Raw genomic sequence first — 23566 nt, 5'->3', positions numbered from 1 at the left:
GCAGAGAAGAGGGGAAGAGAGAGAGAGGGGCAGAGAAGGAGAGAAAGAGAGTTAGAGGACAGGGGAAGAGAGAGAAAGAGGTAGAGGAGAGGGGGAGCCCGAGAGAAAGGCAAAGAGGGTGAAAGAGAGGGTCAGAGGAGAGGGGAAGTCAGAGAGAAGGGCAGAGAGGGTGAGAGGAGAGGAGAAGAGAGAGGGGCAGAGAAGGAGAGAAAGAAAGGCAGAGGAGAAGGGAAGCCCAAGAGAGGGGGAGAGGAGAGAAAGAGAGGGAGAGGACAGGGGAAACCAGAGAGAAGGGCAGAGAGGGCGAGAGGAGAGGGGAAGAGAGAGAGAAGCAGAGAGGGAGAGAAAGAAAGGCAGAAGAGAAGGGAAGAGAAAGAGAGGCAGAGGAGAAGGAAGCCCAGAGAGGGAGAGAAAGAGAGGGGAAGAGAGAGGGCAAGATGAAAGGGAAGAGAGAGAGAGGAGAGGGCATGCCAGAGAGAAGGGCAAAGAGGGGGAGAGAGAGAAGCAGAGGAGAGGGGAAGAAAGACAGTGGGGCAGAGAAGGAAAGAGAGTTAGAGGACAGGGGAAGAGAGAGAAAGAGGCAGAGGAGAGGGGAAGATCAAGAGAAGAGCAGAGAGGGAGAGAGGAGAGGGGAAGAGAGAGAGAAGCAGAGAGGGAGAGAAAGAAAGGCAGAGGAGAAGGGAAGAGAAAGAGAGGCAGAGGAGAAGGGAAACCCGAGAGAGGGGCAGAGAGAGAAGGACAGAGGAGAGGAGAAGAGAGAGAGAGGAGAGAGGAAGCCAGAAAGAAGAGCAGAGGGAGAGAGAGAGAGCCATGCATCATACAGGTGTGGCCAGCAGGGCGGCAGCAGAGGGCAAGTGAAACCATGAGCTCATATCACAGCAGCTCAGGCAAACAAGACATTTTATATTTATTTATTGCAGGTGGTTACACAAGTAAACAATTTTCTAATGATATATTGTAATAAACTGGGTTCACATCACTCTGCAATAGTCTGAGTCACTAAAGTTATAATTTATATTATTTAGACACACTTTAATTTACATAGTGAACCCAAATAATGAAAAATTTCCAATACCAGTCAATCCTTCACTTTTCACACACCATCACGTACTTTATTGTGACTTTCTTCATATAGCAGATATTATAATATTTGTTTCAATAAAAATGTCATCTGAAATGTCAGTTGTTGTTGATAAAGTTTGATAGTTCTGTAAAGTTCATATCAAGTGACCTACATACTGTGCAACGTGTCAGAAACTTGTCATTAAAGGTGCACTATGTCACTTTTCCAGTGGAGGGTCTGTCATTTTCTTGCCTCTATGGAGATTTTACTGCCTTGCCTAAAAATGTCCACAGTATGGGATTCTCTGTCTCAATGGAAACAAGCAGGGACAGGTCAGATCTGTGGAGGGACACCACTTCTCACAGTAATAACACATGCTTTTCAAGGTATTTGTAAGCACCTGTAATTAAAGTGCAATATAGATAATGCCATACTGTGGAACATTCCAGGCAAATGAATACAGGTCACTGAAGCAGAGGGCAGACACTTGCAGAAAAGTTACATCGTCCACCTTTAAGATAATAAGGATTAAAGGGAATAGTTATAAATAGCTTGAGGTCGTGAGGTTTATGCAAGTGAGTTAAAGCTCCAGTTTAAAGCAGCGTCGTGTGAAGAAGATTTATGAATAAGGAGGTGAGGAGGTGGGCGGGGATAAGGGCCTGTCCTGGGTCAGCAGCTGTTGCAGGCTGGGGTCACATGACAGAATGTATAAAGAAGAAGTGGACTAAAGGAAGTGTGACGTCACCCATAGCGCTCAGCTCCAGTCAAATGAAGCTCATCAAGGCTGTTATAGGAGCGTTTCTATGGAAATGTGTTACAGAGCTAGATCCATATTAGGAACAGGAATTTATTTATGGACAAAACAGTGAAATAAAAACACCAGGATCATGTAGAACAGGTTAATACTGTGTCAAGGCTTTAATAGAGGAATGCAGGTCCAACGTGGAAAACCCAGAAAATACACAAGGCTCAACTCATCTTGAAGACTTTTGTGGAAATTTTTCAGCATCTTGAGTAGTAGCAGTAGTAGTAGTAGTAGTAGTAGTAGCAGCAGTAGTAGTAGTAGCAGTAGCAGCAGTAGTAGCAGCAGTAGTAGTAGTAGTAGTAGTAGTAGTAGTAGTAGTAGTAGTAGTAGTAGTAGTAGCAGTAGTAGTAGTAGTAGTAGTAGTAGCAGTAGCAGTAGTAGTAGTAGTAGTAGTAGTAGTAGTAGTAGCAGTAGTAGCAGTAGCAGTAGTAGTAGCAGTAGTAGTAGTAGTAGCAGCAGTAGCAGTAGTAGTAGTAGTAGTAGTAGCAGTAGCTGAAGTAGTAGTAGTAGCAGTAGTAGCAGCAGTAGTAGTAGTAGTAGCAGCAGTAGCAGTAGTAGCAGTAGTAGTAGTAGCAGTAGCTGAAGTAATAGTAGTAGCAGTAGTAGTAGTAGTAGTAGTAGTAGTAGCAGCAGCAGTAGCAGAAGTAGTAGTAGTAGTAGAAGTAGTAGTAGTAGTAGTAGCAGCAGTAGCAGTAGCAGTAGCAGTAGTAGTAGTAGTAGTAGTAGCAAAGTAGCAGTAGCATTAGTAGTAGTTGGTCAAAAACCATTAAAGTAAACAAATATGTGGAATAATGACATTAAATGTACATTTTCATTAGTAATTTAATCTATTTGTATTAAAATCTATTTGCATTTAAATTAATATATTTTAATTATAATATTTCTTAATACTACAATATATTACAGATTAAATCAAACAGGCTACATTTTTAAACAATGTAACATTTTGTCAATTCATTTTTAGTCTTAAATATAACTTATTTTTTATACCATGCTCCTTTAGCTTGACCAGACATTTTACAGCCATTTACAATAAATCATTTAAAACATTTTAATAACTTAAATTACTATATATATTTTTTTAAATGTATTTATTAATTTACTGTTAATTAAATTGGGACATTTCATAAAATAAATCAGCCAACTGCATTTACAATCTAACTAAGGCTTCTCATTGTGCTATTTAAATGAAACAGAATATTCACTTTACTTGTAAATTAAGACAGATTATTTTTACACTGATTATCTTTAAGATCTTAACACAATTTTCACTATTTTAACTATACTTAAAAAGAACTATACTTGGTTTGCCTGCATGTGTACCCAGGCCTAATTCAATGAGTGCAGCAGACACTAGCGGCTCACCTGTACTTTGTTCTTTTTGGCCACATTTTAAGACCAAAATGCTGCAAAATGCAGCAGTTACAGAGAGAGGGGTGACAATTTTTCAGTGTAAAGTCATGGAGCCGGAAGTGCCCCCATGTTCACTTCCTGTTTGAAATGTGGCGGCTAGCAGGTCATCTATGGTGACATTCTGAGATGGAGGAATTTGCAGTTTCAGGAGGTTTGTTGACCTGGTTTATGTTAAGGCACTATCACACAAAACTGACTATTGTGAGCTTTATAATGTTATTTCCTCAAAAACACACCTGGAGTTGTGTTTTGTTTTATTCACACATGTTTGAGTAACACTTTAATTATCAGTCTGTGTACATCTCCAAAGCTCAAAATGCTGATAATAATACTCATAATAATGTTCCTGTTCTGTTCTTGATGTCATGAAGCGGTAATTTTCAAGTGAATTGCTACCTTTTACCTTTAGTTCAAGAGAGATTAGCAATTCCAGGTACGTTTTTGAAGAAGAAACATAACATAGATCAGAAAATTGTGTAATACGGTTCCTTTAAATATACACTCATATGTCTGTATTTAGTAACAAGGATTATAAGGACGTCACAGTTTATGGTGAGTGTTAAGTGAGTTGTAAGCCCCTCGTGTGTCATGTATACAGCAGATTTATGAATGAGGAGGATGTGTGCATGTGGGCGGGGTTAAGGGTCCATCCTGGGTCTGTCCTGGGTCAGGCAGCTGTGACCCGTCTCTGGCCTGGTCATGTGTCAGCTGCTCTTCCTGCTGTGGTCCGTCACACAGCTTAGTGCTAAGCTCTGTTAAAAGACACTTAGAGGAGCAGAAAAAAACTGGATTAGTGTAAAATCCCACGAGAAACGTAGGAATAAAAGCTTCAAAAGCAACTAGAGCTGCTGTTGTCCTTACATTGCCCTATTACATTAGATGAACAATTAGGTGTATTGTGTAATTTAATAAATAGACTAAGGGTTGAAAAAGATACCCGCCCACTTTCCTATACTATTATGAAAACTGACTTCAGATAGTTCGTGCAGGAGTACAAATATTGTTTAGCCATTTTTCAACAAGGAATGTCTACTGCTTGCTACTGTGAAATACAACTACGACACGAACTTCTAAATTCTGCATTTTAACAGAAGTCCTTAAATCAGTTTACAATTAACTAAATTTAAACAGTGATCTACATATTATAGTAGAAGAAATACAAAAATACATGTCTTTTTAAAGATGACAGAAAGCAGAACTCTGAATTAAATGGTTTATTCAATAAGAAATGTTACAAATGTGATCATTTGCTCTAATATTACTTCCATAAAAGTGTCTGACAGTTTGAACAGAGGATTTCCAGTAAATTGCACAACGGACATCAATGTCATATCACAATAACAAAGGTTTGGTTAGCAGAAGCATTGTGCGTGTGTGATCTGTGCACAAAAGTTACTCAAATCTGGCACTAGTTAAATTGGACTTAAAGCTGTCTGCTACTACTTTTATTTGTAAATAAGCAGTGTATAAAAATATAAAAGGCCATTTAAGATTCAGAAATAGCACATCAGCTGTAGTTAAAATGACAAAGCCATGACTGGTGTTTCTCCACTCACACTCTGAGTAAGGCTTCAACCGCTGACCTATCATTGAGTAAAATTACTTTAGAAACAAATATATTTAAATAACTTTCAAGTCAAATCACCACTTCAGGCGTCCAAATGACCCAATATTCACTGCTCAACTAAAACCTTCTAACTGACAACCCTTTCCACTCGTCTAGGAGAAGAAAAGCACGGTGTATTCAATGTTGGCATACGACAAAATGAGAAGAAACAAAATATGTACAGCACAAAAAACATTGTATGCAATATGCAAAGGCGTCATGTTGCTATGGGCAACACCCCTCTCCCTCCCTCCCTCCCTCCCCGCCCCCCCCCTCCCCTAATATAAGTCAGTCTTCACTGAAGACCCCTCTGTCCATAGCCCCCCTCCCCCCCCCCACAGACCCGCTCACACACAGGACATCACAAACACGATTACGTCACTAAGCCTGTTAGTTTGGAAAACGGTGAAGTACTGTGAAGCTCCGCCCCTGCCCACAGGCTCCGCCCCCTCACTCTGACACAGGGGAGGGCGCTGTGGTGCAGTCGTTCCACTCGTCCATCTCCGGGTTGTACACTTCGATGGTTTTGAGGAAGTCGTTTCCGTCGAATCCGCCCACAGCGTAGATGGAGTTTCCGAGCATGGTCACCCCGGCGTTACTACGGGAGATAGTCATACTACCCAGCATCCTCCACTCATTACGCACTGGATCGTACACCTCCACACAGCGCAGGGCGTGGGAGCCATCGAACCCGCCAACCACAAACAGTTTACCTGCACAACAGATATTTATACTTTAACTCATGATTCAATTCCCATCATACCGCAATGTCCAGACAATCTACTATTTTGGTCATTTACTATTTCACAGCCTCTGTTCAAACAAACACTCATTCACCCCCACTTCTACTGGTCAGCTTCTGTAAGGCTCTGAGTGATTGATAGGTGGATTTAACCATTTGCAGTGACGTGTGAACCCTCAGAACTTACAGCTTATTACTCACAACATCCTACAGACCAGTAATACTTAATACATATAGGGGAGAGCTGAAATTAATATTGCTAAAATGCTGACTGTTTTGCTCTAAGAAAACTGATATGAATTCTTTGCCATATCGCCCACCTTAAAACTTTTTAACCCCTCCAAACCCCCTCCGTGCTCTTACCTGCGTGGACAGCGACTCCGGCCCCCCTGCGAGCCACGTTCATGGGGGCGACCAGGGTCCAGGTGTTGTTCTCTGGGTTGTAACGCTCCACACTGTTCAGACAGTTCCACGACTCTGCTCCTCCAATCACATACATGAAGCCCTCCAACTCACACACAGCTGCCTGGTGCCTCCCTGGAAAAAGTTAAGTACATTCATTTGCTGTTCCTTTATGGAGGCTGTTGTATAGAGCTGCATCATTTTGGAATAAAATCTGACCAAGTATCGTGACTGACTAAAAAAGTAGCATTCTGTTCACACTGTAAGAGTCTGTGCACAATGTAAACAGTTTCAGGAGAATCACTATTGGACCCAAAACTGAAATACGAACTGATAAACCAATACAAGAATCCAATGCATTTTGTTGAAGTCTAAACTACAATAAAAAAGGAGATTCTATATAAATATTATTGAGATTATTAGTGGTTCAGAGGCTTGAACTTCTTTTTTTTCTTTTTAGATAAGCCTGTAGTGTCTGAGTCACTTACTGATGTTAAGAGAAGCGCAGTTGGACCAAGTTTTGGACACAGGGTCAAAAGCATCACAGTTCTTCAGGCCTTTCTGCCCACAAGGATCTGAACCGCCCACCACATACAATTTGTTGTTCAAGGAGCAGACACCTTCAAAAAGACAACAAAATAACTTAATATAAAAATGGTAATATTTTAGTAATCTTTCTGACTCTGTTGAGGACTGACCTGCATTACACCTGTTTGTCCTGAGCTCTGGCACTTGCACCCACTCATCACTGTGTGGGTCATATGTCTCTCCACAGCTCAGCTCATCAGAATGTCCATTAGATCCTCCAATCACGTAAAGCTGACCCTGAATGGAAGAAATCATAACAAATGAGCAACCACCACTTGCAAGTAATTATGCATTTCGTAGGATTTCTAAAGCTAGTTTACCATCAGCACAGCCATCTGAAAGCGAGCCCGGGGAGTCCGCATGGGAGCGATGAAGGTCCAGTGGTCTTCTGCAGGATCATAACACTCCACAGTCCTCAGACACTCCTCTCTGTTGTAGCCTCCTGCAGAAAGATCAAACCAAATGTTATAAGCACAGTCTTAAAAGCTTTGTGTTTTACTAGCCAAAAGTGAAGCATCCAAACGAACCAAAACAAATATGGAAATACAGAGATTCAATTCAGCTTCTTTTAACATGGACTACCTTCTGTACTTATTTCAAAAACAAGTGCTTTGTGCATTTGTGAATAGGAAAATGTCTGCTGCTCTCTCCACTGGTTTTAACTAGATTTTTAGCCAAAGAACAATTTAAAATAACTTAAAATAACTCAGATGACAAAAAACAGGTAGAGCACTTCACTGGGTCATAAAAGAGTAAAAAAAATAGCAGTACAGGTGCTCTACGAGGGTTAAAACAATAGTCTAAACAGAAAGTTACCCTTACTGGAAAATGTAAAAGTGGGCAAGGTACAAACCCGAGGCACTCCCGACTGGATATATTAAAAGTCCTTCATTTCATAAAAGCGTTTTACCCAGAAAGATTGCCTTCGTCATGTTTACATTTTCCAGTAAGGGTAACTTTCTGTTTAAAAACTTAAAATTACTTTCACAACAACAAACAAAGCTGACTCGTACCTGCTGCGATGAGTTTGCCATTGAGAGCCGCGATGCCAAGTCCAGAACGAGCGTACTGCATGGGAGACAGTGGGTGCTCCTCCAGATCCTCGGGTTGGGCCTCAAAGCTCAGGCTCTTGAGCAGACAAGGAGTGGCTGAAGGGGAGGTCTGAGGGCTGCTGCGGCCATGGAGGAAGATCACACACAGCACGCCGTCCAGCACCGCCAGGCACAGGTACGTGTTGTCTGATGGAAGAGCAAAAACACTCAAAATACAACTCATTTAATAATGCCACACCGGGACATTCCAGACAAAACAGCATCTCCAATGACCGATGGTGGCCAAAGATCGCAGGGGTTTATCTGATTAAAGGGTCCTGCTACTTGAGAATCTTAGTTGGGCAAAAATACCTTGTTGATTTATGTGGGGAAAGGGGCGGTTTTGGACTACTGGACCCAGAAAATCTAATAAAAGCAACTTCAAGGGAGAATTGGTGGAACCAAATATTCAAACATGTCTTACTTGTGGTCTTCTCAGAGGCGATGTACTTCCACTCTTTCCTGGCAAATTGTTTGGGTGCGTTGGCCGCCTGGTTGGAGGGGGACAGACTTCCAGTGGAGCTGCAGCTCATCTGTCTCTGGGCGCTCTCACGTACAGGCTTCTTCTGCAAGAGCACAGGCAGCTACAGGAGCCAGGCCAAAGAACCAAGGGCCCGACAACGGCCAACCAAACACCAAACCACACCACAAGACCACTCCGATCTAAAGAAGCCTCTGATATGCCCAACCAGGCCAATAAAACCAACTAAACCAACTAAGACTTCGCTGAATGATTTGAATTATATTTGACTAGTTTGGAAGCCAATTTACTGCTTATTGATACTTTGCTTTGATGTCATGTTCAGCAAAGTACCAACAGGCGGAGTTTGCAATCACCATTTCCTGCAAACCAAAAGTGACTAGTCTGAGGAGCAGCTGGTCTCGAGCTGTACCTGCACAAACTGAAGGTGGTCCTCGTCCCCCCCAAACACCTCACTGTGGCCCTCTATCAGCAGCCCGCCGTCCACCAGCTTATGGTCAGGCGAGTAGTACAGCGTTTGCACCTGTAACACAAACAGGAACAACCCATGTGGCTGTGTCCATGGCAACACAAAGAAGCCCCCACCGTTTTTGGGGAAACAAGAAAACACGCCGGATGGGATTTGAAAAGGAAAGCTGGAAAACCCATGGCTCTTCAGTCTGAAGGAAAACCTTCATTTAAAGTTAAGATCGCCGCGCTGTAAAGTATTTAGGTTCAAGACAACATCCCGTCAATGTGGACAGTCTTCATTTGCATCTAAAAGAAAAGCTGGTGAAGACAAACAGCTGCATCTGGAATGAGTCTTCAGTGTAGAAAAACAGAGGCCTCTCGTGGCCCCTGCGCTCCTTTGCTGCTTAGCAACCAGTCCTCAAGATGGAGACGCCCGCATCACTGACGGCAGCCACCATTCGCAGTCAGATCCAGATGACAGCACCGCGTTAATGTTATGAAACCTAATCCGCCGACACCTCTCGGGGTTGACAGGCTTTTAGCGGGTGGCATTTTATCAGGGCATTATGTAATTGTTCCATGTTATTTTTTGCCATTAATATTATGTTATGTGTTACTATTGGAATTACAAGTTGCATATTAAGTTCAGCTAGAAGTGGTAGAATTAATTTTAGCATGGTGTTATCAAAACTTCGACCTCATTTTGTCAATACTAAAAGTTCTTTCCATTTCAATACTAAGGGATATGCTTGATACTTAATGCCAGTTTTTTATATAGTTAAAATGTTCTTTTGTGGACAACAGAATGTAATTTTTATCTTTTTATTTTCTTTTTAAATTTGTTGTATTTAATTTTATTTGATTGTACATTTATTATTTTTGTGAACAATAGAATGTAATTTAGCTTAAAAATACTTTCTATAATGTTAGCATGTGGTTCTATACTAGATCTGATATACAGCAAGACTAGACTGTTCAGGAAAAGTCACATTTTTGAGAATTTTTCAGTATTTGCAGTATTAAATGGTCCTTTACTATAATAGTTTTAATACTAGACAAGTTTAAGTTTGGCAAGTCTAGTAGTTTTGATTTTGTTTTGTAATAAGACTTTGATAACCCTATGCTTAGGGCTAGTGATTTTGGTATTAGCAGCATATTTGCATGTATAATGTGATTTAATTATATCTAAAATGTGCAAAAGTGCGCCGTGTCCTGGTGCTGTACAAGCAGGATGCTTCTGTAATAGTGGCACACAGATGGCCGTCCTCCCCCTCATTAACCTGGTGCTTCAGTCTTGGTCCTGGGTCCGGCTCTGCTGCTGCTGCTGCTAATAAACCTACAGAGAGATAAATCAACGGGGAGGAGGTCCTGTTAGTGCTGGGTCCATAACAACACCTGTCAGAGTAAAGTTACAGTTAGGATTAAACCTGCTCAAGACCTGTGTCTCTGCTTCTGGGGATGGGGCAAGATCTCTGGCCACAAGATCAGATCACAAATTTAAATTGACACAAGTGTTTTCTTGTCCGAGAATCAGAAAGTGTGTGCTTAGCATGCTAGTTTTTAGAATTACCGTAACTGCAAACTCCAGTCTGGCTTCTGAAAGTTGTTAAAAATCACTTAAAAAACTGCAATGAATAAAAGGTAAAATGAGGAAAAACTTTGGACCACTGTAAACCACTTAAATTGAAGTTCTGTTCTTCACAGTTTAAGACACAAATCAGGTACAGCTCTTTTAAAATGGACTAGTTTTTCTCTTGAGAAGCAGCAGTTGAAAAATACAAAATACATTATTTTAAAATAGTGAAATTAACCACACATTTTTCAAAATTAAGTCAAAATTTGGTCTTTTCTTGTACTTGTCTCATCTTGTGACAATAGACTCTTGTCCCATCCCTATGCGTTTCAGATTTGGAGCGCCTCTAGTGTTCAGATGTGGTTGTATACTTTAATACAGCCACATACCAAAAAGAAAACTGTAGGAATAAAAGAAGGAAGAGCAAACACCAGCTCCTGTTACAAAGCTCACCTCTGATTTGGAGTTTGAATCGGGAGAGAGGGGGAGTTGCTTACAGCCAAAACCTCAACAAATCAGAGGAAAACAGAATAATCCTGACAGCAGCATGCCTTTTCTATTTCGGCCCCTCAATGGCTTGTTAATGTCAAAAACAGGCGGACACGGGGGGAGGGGAGGAGTAGAAAGAGTTAAAAAAAGACAAGTGAGCGTACTGACCTCTTCCATCAGGCGCTCCAGGTGGTCTCCGTTCTCCCACAGGCTCCTCTGCACCCAGCTCAGCACCTTTGAGTACAGCTTTCCATTGCTGGGCAGGGCCAGGTTGTCTTCTAGCATTACTTCTAACTGTAAACACACATAGTAAAGAGTGTAAGGGAAGAAGATGGCTGCATGTTGTAATAGCAGTAATAGTAGTACAGAAAGCACTCTAGGTTTAACACCCTTGACCTGGCATTACTTTGAACTGTAAAACACACAAAGCAAAGAGTGAGGAAAGATCGTTGCATGTAGTAGGAGTTGTATTAGTAGTAGTAGCAGCAGTTGTTCATACAGAAAGCCCTCTAGGTTTAACACCCTTGACCTAAATACAGTTTTTAATCCTATATTTCTCATAGCAAATCTTATTGTTAATCCAGTATATCTTAGCTCCTCAATAAATTAAAAGCATTAGTAGAATTACATATAGGCCATAGCATAGTTTCATTAATATGTATGTATGTTTAAAAAAACAAAACAAAAACAGGTTTATTGTGTAACTTTTCTAATTAAGGGTCCACCACCTACTTGTCTCCAAGGACTTGTTAATGCTTTTCTTGAAATGTTGTAATACTATGACATGGTTCTTGGTCAGATCTATGGAGAAGACAAGCCCCCAATTCAAGAAATATTTATAAACTTAATGCCATACTGTGGAACACTGCAGGTAAACCAAAACATCCCCATGGAGACAAGCTGATGATTAACCCTTCTCTAGAAAAGTTGCGAACCTTTAACACAACCAAGTGCTACTAATGAATGTGACAAATAACTGAATGAATTAGTACAAGTCATAATTTGGTTCATTAACATGTCCCAATCTTAACCAGTGCAGAAATGTAATTATACGCATTTTACTGACTGCATTGCTCATTTAAATTTTACTTTGTCTACATTTCCTGCAATTTTTTAAATTATATTTTTTACTTTATACCTTAAGGCAGTAAATTTAAGCAATTACATTTCAGTTTACATGTTACAATTACATGTTAATTTATTTTTTTTAGATGCATTTAAAGTAGTGACCTTGAGGCGGGGGAGTTTGAGGAAGTCCTCCTGTTCAGACACTTCCAGAAGATGGTCCTGGATGTAGGCGTCCACTTTGGCCAGAACCCGGGCATCGAACATGGAGCTGGCAAAGTTACGGAAGGAAATGGCGTTCTGGGAGTCCATCTTGGACAGCAGGTAGTCTCCACAAATCTGAAGGAGTCAAAGAAAGTTGAAATGTAGTTAGACATTTTCAAACTTCATACATTTCATAAGTTGCACTGTTGTTCTGTCTATACTGCCAATTTTTATTTAAAATGGACCTAGTGAAATTGGTCTTGCCCCAGTACAATAAAAGCAGCTCTAGAGGTCAAAATAAGTGCAGCATGTGCCGTCTGCATCTACTTATGGAGCATTTTACCCTCCCAGAATCAGGAAGTGCATGGTTAGCATGCCAATAGCATTACAGTCATGGTATAACACCACTCCTCCTCTGAAAATTGAGGAAAAAGCTTATGAACCAATTGCGGTGAATAATTAAGATGCTCAGAATTTTTCACATTTTAAAAGACGGTACAGCAAACATTTCCCATACCATCCCTGGTGGATTAGGAAGTTTTGCATTTAAAAATAGATAGAATACCTGTTTGACACGCTCCATCTTAAACCGCTTGGCTGCAGAGTACACATCCTTCACCAGCTCTCTGTCTGCCTTCAGCCTGTTTTCCAATTACAAGAAAAAGGTGTCATGTCAGTCAACCCATTGGAAAAAAATGCCCAAAACAATAAGTGAAATCTCAACTATGCGGTTCTTACTGAGCAGTGTAGGCGTAGTTGAGTAACACCTCTACAGCCTCTGGGTCCAGATCTTCAAAAGTGACATGGGAGACTCCGTGGGGCTCCAGGTCACTGTTGAAGATCTCAAAGAGGTACGGGCTACAGCAGGCCAAGACTGCACGGTGAGCCATCAGTTCATGACCACGCACCTGGAACAACAGAGAAACATAAGTATTTGTGTTCAAATCAAAATCTAACTTCTTTTTGGCATCATGATGAATTTGCATTAAAGGTGCACTGTGTAACTTATTGTTTGAGGGTCCATCACCTAGTTTCATGGATATGTTACGGCTCTGCTTGGAAAGTTCCACACCATGGCATTAAACAGATCTACCTTATTTATTCAATTAGTTGGTTTCATAGCTCAAAAATTCCTTTAAAAAGAGGCATTCTGAATGTGAGCAGGGCTGGTTTCTCTTCTTTCTGTACCCTTTTATTAATTTCTTGTATGTTTAATGTTATGACACATTAAATTTTAAAGTTACAATTAGTCTCTTATGTATAAAACCCATTGTTGCCAAAACCTCCTTGTTGAATCTCAGAAGCTAAGCAGACCATTATATACCATTTTATTATTGTTTGTATCCTTATTACTTTAGACTTTAATGAAAAATGGGAAACTTATCATCTTAGCAACTCATATTCTAGTCTTCTGTCAAATGTTTTTGCTCCTGGATTAGTTTAAAATGTGAACTCTGAACAGAACTCACTAAAACATAAAATTTCAAATTCAATCTGATTTCAAAGCTTAAGATTTTAAATGAAGAGTTCTTTACTAAAATATTTCAGCCCGAGTTTCCAGTTGGACCCATCCTACAACTTTACAAAACCAGTACTGACGCACATCATGTTCTTTTTTTTAAATTTGCTATGGGAATTTCCCGCAACTCATCCCGGGAACTCTTGCACAATTTACAATACTTTTCCTGTTATGTTCCAGAGGCATCCAAGGCTTTTTCAAACATTAAAAAGTCCTTTCAACCATTTTTAGTTTCAAATTCCCAGTAGCGCCTCAAAATATATCGCAAGGTTAGCCAGAAAATGAATTCATACAAAAAAATTTAAGTGATATGGAGCGTGGCTATCAATGCCTATACTATAAATGGAACTCAAATGGCAGGGACCAATCAAAAAAACACTAAAAAGATTATTTTACTATTATTTTTCATATAAATTTACTAGTATATAGGTTGCTTGTTTTCTAATAAAAGCTCTCAATTCTACTGCATTATCTACTTATTATTGCTTATTATTTGTGCTTTCATTTAATACATTTTACAAGAGAGCGGAAAAAAAAAAAATAAAGGTGCTTTGTGTAACTTGGAGATGTTACTGGTTTGTCTGGAATGTTTCACAGTAAGGCATTAAACCTATCTAACTTCATGGAGACCAAACCAGACCAAGTTACAGGCCAGATCTGTGGAGAGGCGACCACGCTCAGTCAGAATACCCGTTTTTCTAGTATTTTTGAGCAGTAAAATCCCCTGTAATTGAATAAACATTCCAGGCATATCCACAGAAACTAGCAGAGGCAAACCTTCAACCAAAAAGTTGCATAGTGTACCTTTAAGTCTTATTTAGCCTGGCTTACAATGTGATTTTTATTTTGAACACAGTATCAGAATGATCCATTATTATTAAAATAATCCAAATAGTGATATCAAATCCCCCATTGTTCCTATAGTCCAGCATTAGTCCCCAGCTTTGTTCTCTTTACCTTGTATTACCCCTGTACTACTGTAGTGCTTCTCACAGTGACTCAGACTCTTAAACAGCCACTTACTCACACGACGCTGTAATCTTACCTGAAGTCTGACGTCACAGAACTGACCACTCTTTCTCAGAGCGTTCATTTTGGCCACGGTGGAGTCCAGGAAACTCTCATCCTCGAAGATCAAATATCCGTTTGGAGTCATCTTGATAAATTTTCAAAGATTTGCCTGTTTAAAAAAAAAAATAAAAATTACATTACAAAACTAGAAAGGACTATACATTACCCTGCTTGTTAGGCATCCATTCATATGCCTGCCCTGATAATTACTACATACTTTCTGTGCACTGTGCAGTAATAATTTTTAGGTGTCAACATTTATCATGGGTACTTTCTTTGCCAATGGGAAGTTTTGAGTTATTTTCTTCACTATAATGTAATCTCTGCTGTAAAAGGGTGAATAAATAATTTCTATGACTCATAATAGACACAAACTAACTACTAAAGCTTTTAATTCCACTACTCATTTCTTGCAGCTCATGTTTTTGTTCTACTATTGTACTTTAAGAATAGTCATTTAATCCTGCTCAAGGGTTATTTTGTCAGTGGCATAAATTAATTTCAGTATTATGATTTATTGCCTAAATAGCATCAACAATCCCTAGGGGTGTGAAGCTAACTGAAAGCACTACTCTGTCTGAAGCTCTGTTACTCGAGTTAGACGTAATCTGATCTTTATTTGAACATTTGAAAGAGCAGAGTTAATTGAACTACAACAGCTGATTTGTATGCTTAAACAAGTTTCTCAGTCTGTTTTTTTTGTTTTGTTGAAAATTTAAATTCTAAACAGTACTATGAACACTTTTTTTTTTGAGTTTTCAGACAATATTAAAACATTTTTGGCAGTCACCATGGTGGAATATTCAACAGTTTCCAATAGAGTTACTGGCACTTCAGATTTTGTTATCCTGACAGATCCATTCACTATCCACTCAACTGTGCAATGTGGTAATGGCCTGCTTCATTAATTGATGACCAAAGAGTTGAGAGATTAGGTTTAAGCTTAATGTGAATCATGTAGTATAGTCTGTCCTATACATTAGTAATAGCCTTACCTAATAGAAAGCAATTCAAATCCAAGGAGGAGCAACTGCTGCAGGGAGGAAGAGGAAACACCAGGCAAAGCTGACCAAGCAGTTAGTCGTCTTCACCCGATGGGGGCGTAGTTAGAAGAGATGCCAGTCGACGACGCGGCCCGACAAACTATCAGGCTTCAAGCGACTAATCAAGTCCTCGGGAACCCGTTGGCTATAGATTGGCTCCTATCCTGTGTTGGTCAAACATTGTAACCTGGAAGAGGAAAGAAGAAACAGAAATAAGTATAAAATTTCATTATGATTTTTCTGACGAGCTTTAAATGGTCATGGTCAATTGTCACATTTTTGATATAGCGTTTTTCCACCTTCGAGACACCACCCACCCATTCACACACCAGTGTATTCAGACACTGGGGGTGAGTTGGGTTAAGCGCCTTGCCCAGGGACACAATGACACCATTTCAAATCAGTGGACAAAAGCTTTACCAACTGATCTGACATTTGAGATTTGTTTTAATGATGGATTCTGTTCAAGGTTCACATTTTAATGCATCAGAAGAATTGACAAAGGGACAGAAATATGAACTGATAAACTAATGCAAGAATTACATTTCAGAAAAGGGCTGAACAATCAGGGGGGAAAAGCATCGAGTTGAGATTTTGCAATTTACGTTTTAATAGGATTCTGTTCAGTTTTCAATTTACATTTTAAACACGCCCAGAAGAATTGACAAAAAGACTTTAATAAAACTAATGCAAGAATAGAATTTGAGAATATGTACAGATCGGGGTAAGTAGTTTTTAATGCAGGAAGGAAATTACACCGTTTGCGATCTGCCAATTGTGTCCATTGAAGTTAATTTTGCAGCCCTAAATAAGTGAGTTTTAAATGTTCCCCTGTTGGTCGCTGTTGTTAGGGCAGGTCGTTAGCATTAACATGAGTAAGCCCCACATGGTGAGCCTCATGGGGGATGGAGCCGAGAGACCGTTCAAAATCAGCTGCTCCTATTGTCCGGTAACTTTCCACTCAGGCCAAGAAGGAGTACCATTAATACTACAAACAATACTACTACAAAATGAGAAATTCTGCATACAATTCCAGGTAATCAACTCCGTACTTCAACTTGAATGGACCAAAATTTTCTTTCCATGCTCAAAGAATTTAAAAGAAAAATGTGTTGTCTTAAATTGCAGCTACAAGCCCAAGTAATCCAATGAAGTTATTTTCCAAAACTTTTAGGACAGAAACTAAAAGCACAATCAATATTTCCTTAAAATGAAACCAGCTAATTCTGCATATAGTTTTAGATAAATCCATACTTAAGAAATTCAAAAGGGACAAAAATAGCTTTCAATGTTTAGAATTCGAAACACAAAACTTCAATTGTTCACTTGTAATCTTGTTTAGTGCTTCTCCAAAAACTTCAAGCCAAGAGCTAAAAGCACAATCAATATTTCCTCAAAATTAAACCAACTAATTCTACATATATTTCTAGACAATTCCATAATAGATTTAAAAGGGGAAAAAATCCATGTTCAAAGATTTTTTAAATGCTTCAATTTCAAAATATCTTCACCTGTTGCCACAAGACACAAGTAAAAATATTAAATTTCATGCCTGCAAATCCAGTTTAGCACATTTCCAAAACAGGCCATAAAGCCAAAGATCAAGCAACATATCTACAAAATTAAACAAATTCTGCATTCAATTTTTGATAATATGAATAAAAATCAGCTTTCCATGCCCACCATTTGAAATTTTAAAAATCCAGTATCTTCACCTGTTGTCACATGGGTAAAGTAAAAAGGTTAAATCCATTTCAAGCCTGTGCCTCTGTCTCTCCCATCTGAAGTCAAAGCCCTGCAGCTCTGGCTTATGTGGTGAGATGAGCCCCCGGCACTGGCCCCACCCCCTTTAGGAAGTCTATTCACACACTCTGGCCTATAGGGACAATGAGGTGTCACAGTCACACAGGGATTTCAGAATTAAACTAAAAATTATTCATGTTAAGATTTTAGTGAGAAGAAACAGCACGACTTTACAATTTTTCACAATTACTAATACAGAAATTAAAAACATCCTTAATTCACTTTTCATGTTGTTAACAGATCGCAGTTCCTATATTCTGTCATCAGCGTTAGGAAATCAAAGTTTCAAAATGATTCAGTTAAAAGGTCAGATTTTAAAAAGGGTCCTTATTTTGTCAAACGCTTTTCACCATGGAGATGTTATTGCTTTTTCTGGAATGTTCCACAGTATAGTATTAAACCATTCTATTTTCATGGAAACCAAACCAGACTAAGTTACAGGTCAGATCTCCGGAGTGGTGACCCCACTCAGAGTCAGAATGAATGTTTTTCTAGGTATTTTTGATCCATAAACCCACCTGTAACTGAATACATGTAAGGTAGAGCCGTTTAATGTCATACTGTGGAACATTCCAGGCAAATCAATGACGTATCCATAGAAACAATCAGGAGATTGACCCCCCAACCAAAATGTTACGTAGTGCAACTTTATTTTTAGAAGCAAAATAAAGCTTATTTACTCAGTTGTGGTTGCGTTTCCCTTCCAAAATTCCAAAAGAGAACATTACAAATACTTGGTCAGAAAACACTCCAAATCCAACAGCCAACATGTATCTGGTATCTGCCACATATGAAAGCTTTAGATTAGATCCACAGATTACATTATCTGCCACACCCCAGACCGTAAACACAAGCATGCTTATGTAATTTAAGTGCTGCCTTCAAGTTGATTTTAATGCCATGTGTTAACTTGCCCGCTTCAGTCTGGATAAAGTGGATTAAAAATAGCCAGCCAAGTTTTATGGTTTAAATATTCAAGACTTAATGTGAGCAGTGCAACATTTTAAAAGCAGGGGGCACCGTTTCAGATATTTTGCTATTGTAGAACAAACTATAAATTCTACAGTTCATACAAGTTTTGCCAAGATACTAAAATTTTAAACCAAAAAAACCTGTTCAGAAAAGCTCAAATTTGGACTTGCTAATATGATTTTTTGCAGTATTGATTTCTTTTCAAATAGGCATCTAGTTGCAATATTAGTTTTAGTATCAATCAGTTTCTCATTTGATACTTTTGAAAACACTAGCTCATGCAAAAGATTCAAGTTTTTTTTTTTTAATCCATCAAGTAATATTTTGCACATTAACATGACCGCAGATGGCAGCTGGGGTTAATACTGAAACTCTATCTACTCCATGTGTTACTTCTGAGGAGGACCAAGTATGCAACTTCATAAAAAAAAAAAAAGACAGACATTTATAGAACGGTTACATCTGTCACTTTAGCCAATGTTACATAATCTTCAGTAATGCATTCCCAACAAGACGTTCTCTTCGCAATAAAATCTAAGGCTGTCAGTAACCATTAACTGGAATAATCATTATTAGTCTATTACGGAAAAATATTTGCTCCAATTTCCTTATCAGTAGTCATTACCTGGACTAAAAAAAACAAGTAAGCCATTTGTGACTTTAATATATGTAAAATGCTCAACAAGTAATCTAAAAGACTTTAGCTGTCATAATTTCTTCTTTATCAGATTAACATTTCTTTTCAATACTACAAGCGAGTTAAAAACACAAACAACTGGATTTATAATCTCCATCTTATTCCTGGGTATCTAAACTCTGCATCAGTTAATTATTTTCAACATGCAATAGAGATAATCACTATAAATAATCTATAATATAAGTCTATGAAAACATGTTTAAGTGGTACATTTCTTGATCTCCAAAATCAAAAATTGGTGCATTAATTTTAAGCTTTTTTATAGTCTTAAGCAGAAATATGTTTAAGTATATATCTAGAGATGCTTTAAGTTTTAAGAGTACATTTAAACTAGGGATGGGCATGATTAGTCGATTAATCGATAATTGATCATTAAGAATTTCATCGATTACGTTCATTTTAATCGACAAACCGAATGTGCGTAGCGTACCGTGCAACTTCTGCAACTTACTGAAGTGCAAATGCGAACGATGTGCGACGATGACTTGTACAAAAAATTCCACGCTTTCCGTTCGGGACAAGTGTGAGTCCATGTGCACAGTGTATAAAGCAGCACATATGTTTCGGTGTCCAGCGGGAAAAAGCTTTGCCAGCTGAGAGTCGCGCAATGTCGATGACGAGTCCCGACCTCCCACCTCCCGTACGGTGTCCTGGTTTTGACAAACGCAAATCTGGTCACACTAACCTGTATTCACCTGAGTTGTGTCTTTTAATTCGACAGAAATTGACCGCATCTGCGCACAAGAGCTGTATTTTTTATCTTCGCTTAGTTTATGCAAATTAGCGATGCGGTTTTAAGTTTCGTTTCTGTGAGAGTTGCGCAAAACTGAACTAAACACAATATAATCTAAAACGGATTGATGTGGCTCTAGAGTCGTTACGGTTTATATGTCGTAAAGTTGAATTTATTTATGCAGATTAGTTGTGTAGATAGTAATAATAATGATGATCATTTTAATATAAAAACGTTAATGATTAATCGATAATCGATCATTAATTCTTCCGACGATCGATTAAGAAAATTTCGTCGAATGCCCATCCCTAATTTAAACATTATTTTTCAAGCTGCACATGCTAGAACAATTCACCAGTTGCCCTTAGACCCTGGAGAGGCATCAGTGGCTGGCACAGGAGCGCTATAATTTCCAGTCTGTGGATAAAGGAACACTGACCCACTTTTAGCAGTTATGCAACATCTGGCTGAAGTTGTCTTGTTAAAGTCCAAAACCACTACTCCCCCCTCCTTCCCTACCTCTTCTGCACATTTTGGTTCTAAGTTACCCTCTATATGCACCCTCTCTTAATACACATGCCCTTAAGCTGTGCCGAGCTCACCCCACCCTCCCATTTATTCACTGGAAAAGTTACAGTTTTTCCATGGTGGTGATTAAAGATCATACAAACATGCAGGAACATTTTGTGCAGACTACAGGTTGTTGGTGGAGAATATGCATGGGTTCAGCTTCCTGTTATATTACAACTCGTTTTAAATTGTTAATCACTATGGCAATAGTGGAAATAATTCATGATTCTGAAACTCATAGATACGAGCCACTGGATGAAGAGAAGATGCATGTTTTCATTTTCTAGTTAGAGATTAAGGGTACTTTAAATTTAGTTTAGTTTATTTCTGACTGCAGATTTCTGTTCTCATGCTGTTCTTGTACTTTATGTTGCAACACTCAAATTTACACATTGCAGGATGGATAAAGGTTCTATGAGCTTATCTCATGGTTATTTTTTTATTAACTTCATCTGAATAGTTTAATTAAAACAGCTGTTCTTACACTTTTCACACAAAGTACTACAGAACGTATTTGGCATCCTGAGTACAACCAGATCTAAAACAGGACGGACTATTCTAGGTGTAAGTTTGGGCTAAAATACAACTAAAATGACTACATCATTGCTTTTCTAGTTTTAAAAATATAGAATCATCTGAAAAAATAAATAAATAAAAAATCTAAAGACAAATATTAGATTTAATTAAAATGTTAGTAGATATTACAGTTTGAGAAACAGCTGTGTACCCTTTACTGGTTTAAGACGTCATAAGAAAAGGAAATTGAGTTGACCAAATGCTTTTAAAAAACATTGTGGTGAGCTGTGAAAGTGGAGTCACACGCTTCACTTGACAACCTCTGGACAAAGCCAAACAAACAAAGACTTTAGACGGAAGGGATCGTTCACAACTTTGTTACCAGGCTCCCTCTCTCCCTCCTTCTCTCCCCCTCTCCATTTTTCCATCCGATTAGTCAGGCGCGAGCTCTGAACAATCAATGCTTGTTAGACACCCCTCTAGTGGCTAAAAACTGCTACTAGGTATTTCAGCAGACAGTGGAAAATTACAGACACAACGCAACAGAACTTCAACACCATGTACCTGGTTTAACAATTAAAACTAGTTGTGTTGGGGGCTTTATTGTCATGGTAATTACCAAACGGGGAACAAAAGAAGGTGCGAAATCCGGTTTTAAAATGTGAAAATATACATCCTCCAAAAAAAAAAGAAGTTGCAACACGTGAGTAATATGTAATATATTTTTCGAAATTAAAATTATCTTGATTTTTAAATTAACAGTTGTACAAACAGTCCACCACGTGCGCGTTATCTTTAGTGATAAGCAGTTGGACAATGATGATATGATGAAATTTGTTGGAACAGTGCCATAAAAGACAGCACTTCCAAAGACGTAGGTAGTTAAATAAAATCGTTTGTGCAATTTTCTTGAGTAGACGAGTCGATAAGGCTTGGCTAATGCGACGTACTACGACCTCCGGCTGCAACAGTAAAAGAAGTCAATATTATTTTGTGGGTCAGTTCAGAGACGACAAAAGACACAAAGAGCGTTAAAAGGCTGAATTGCTAAAGCACAGGATGTCCCCGTGTACCATTCCCACCCATGTTGGCATCCTACGGTGGGCATGGCTTACTACTAGACTGCGATGGTTGGTCTATTCAGTGCAATTCAATGCCATTCACCCAGTCGTTTCCTCCTCCTCCCTCTGAGTAGTAACCCCACTCCTCCACTGGACTACCACGGTGGTGCCAGTGTAATCTTTAGGGGCTGTATGTATGTACACATACATGAAGGACTTTACGCAGGCGCGCCATCCGAAAGTGGGTCAGGATAGAGCCCCCCTAAAGCTGTGATTAACTGTACTTTTTGCCTGGATTACAAACGCAGACATTACGAATATCATACCCCAGCTACGTCTCCCGCCAACCACTCCTCCGCCATGCATAGAAATATATAGAAACCGCTAAGAAGCTAGTGCGCGTTAGCTCCAGTCATCCATTTTATGAACCTGCCCGTAAAGAGAGATGTGGAGCAATGTGGCACGGCATTAATCCCCGTGATGATTTGGATGGCAACAGGCACGTGTTTCGCCAAAGAGGAAAACCACAAAATGTCAGAAAGCGAGAGGAAAGCCGGCGACAATCGGGTGCGTAATTACGGCGGCTCCGTTTGTGAGTCATGCTGCCCGCGCTATTCACAGTTAAACAAACCATATTGTTCTGCGTTATATATTCAAATAGAACAACAGATAAATGCGTTGAATTTAAATATTTGACATCAAGAGAGACAAATAACTATAAATACGCACATTTAAACGTTGCACAAACAGCGACTTCCCGTTAAAAACACGTCAATGACATTTGAATTGAAATCGGAAAATAGTCTTACCCGAGGCGTTTGACAACAGACGCTTTTAGGCATATTTAGAGTAAATTCAGAGTTTGTTGGTTTGGGATAGAAGAGAAACGCGGCAAGGCGGCGGCACGGGCGGGCAGTGAGGCTGGAAGAGGCTCGTAGGTCCGGGTGATGCGTCCGTTCCAGATGAGGCCTGGATCAGATCTGACGGTGAACGGTCCCGCTGCTCTCATGTGCTCGGACACGGAAAGCGCGCTCCCGGCAAAAAGCTTTACGTACGCCACGCCGCCTCTGACGTCATACGCAAGGGCGGTGTCTCTCCTCCCACTATACTGATGAAATCCCCCACCGCGGTGTGTCTGTGGTGAATTCACTAATGTTTAATGGTCCTCTATTACAAGAAATTCACTCTTGGGAGATTTGAGCCATATAAAAATGTTGTACTTGGAGTTGTGTTTTGTTTCATTCACACATGTTTGAGTAACCCTGCATTAGCTGTCCACATCTCCAAAGCTCAAAATGCTCTGTTCCACCTTGTGATGTCTTAAACAGCAACCTTTTACCTTTAGTTCAGTAGAGATTGGCAATTTTTCAGGTGTGAAATTATCCAAATGATTCTAGTGAAGCTGCATGAATTTAAAAACACAGTGGAGCGCTTTCTGTATTTCCACGTGACATCGCAAGGTGATTCATACACTTTCACTAGAATAATTAAATAGATTTTATCCCTGGAATTGCCAATCCCTACTGAACAAAAGTTAAACAGTAGCTGTTAATATGAAAACCACTACATGACATCATAAGGTGGAACAGAGCATTTTGAGCTTTGAAGA

The 23566-nt window shown here is 39.4% G+C and overlaps 1 protein-coding gene across 1 annotated transcript; it reads right to left on the bottom strand.

Annotated features, from left to right (window-relative positions):
- Positions 1 to 5205: 5205 nt before the first annotated feature.
- ivns1abpa (influenza virus NS1A binding protein a) lies at positions 5206 to 22983 on the bottom strand. The gene is made up of 15 exons (XM_020933334.2): positions 22767 to 22983; positions 15558 to 15792; positions 14537 to 14671; positions 12711 to 12880; positions 12538 to 12613; positions 11934 to 12107; positions 10872 to 10997; positions 8604 to 8714; positions 8135 to 8276; positions 7633 to 7857; positions 6940 to 7061; positions 6730 to 6856; positions 6520 to 6651; positions 5993 to 6166; positions 5206 to 5600 (listed from the first exon to the last, which is right to left on the bottom strand). The coding sequence occupies exons 3-15, from the start codon at positions 14645 to 14647 to the stop codon at positions 5338 to 5340; spliced, it is 1953 nt and encodes a 650-aa protein (XP_020788993.2). The 5' UTR covers positions 14648 to 14671; positions 15558 to 15792; positions 22767 to 22983; the 3' UTR covers positions 5206 to 5337.
- Positions 22984 to 23566: the final 583 nt, after the last annotated feature.

This window comes from Boleophthalmus pectinirostris, unplaced genomic scaffold (assembly GCF_026225935.1).
Source record: "Boleophthalmus pectinirostris isolate CB_2022bp ecotype Guang Dong unplaced genomic scaffold, ASM2622593v1 HiC_scaffold_7, whole genome shotgun sequence".
NCBI classification, from domain to species: Eukaryota; Metazoa; Chordata; class Actinopteri; order Gobiiformes; family Gobiidae; genus Boleophthalmus; species Boleophthalmus pectinirostris.
This window is presented reverse-complemented; position numbering and strand designations above follow the sequence as displayed.

What these genes read in the sequence shown, in the direction of transcription:
- ivns1abpa (XM_020933334.2), bottom strand. Translation starts at nt 14,647, where the DNA reads ATGACTCCAAACGGATATTTGATCTTCGAGGATGAGAGTTTCCTGGAC. An exon ending in TGGCAAACTCATCGCAGCAG is followed by an intron (nt 7,062 to 7,632) that starts GTACGAGTCAGC and finishes ATCTTTCTGCAG; the next exon opens with GAGGCTACAACAGAGAGGAG. An exon ending in CGGAGTCGCTGTCCACGCAG is followed by an intron (nt 5,601 to 5,992) that starts GTAAGAGCACGG and finishes TCTGTTGTGCAG; the next exon opens with GTAAACTGTTTGTGGTTGGC.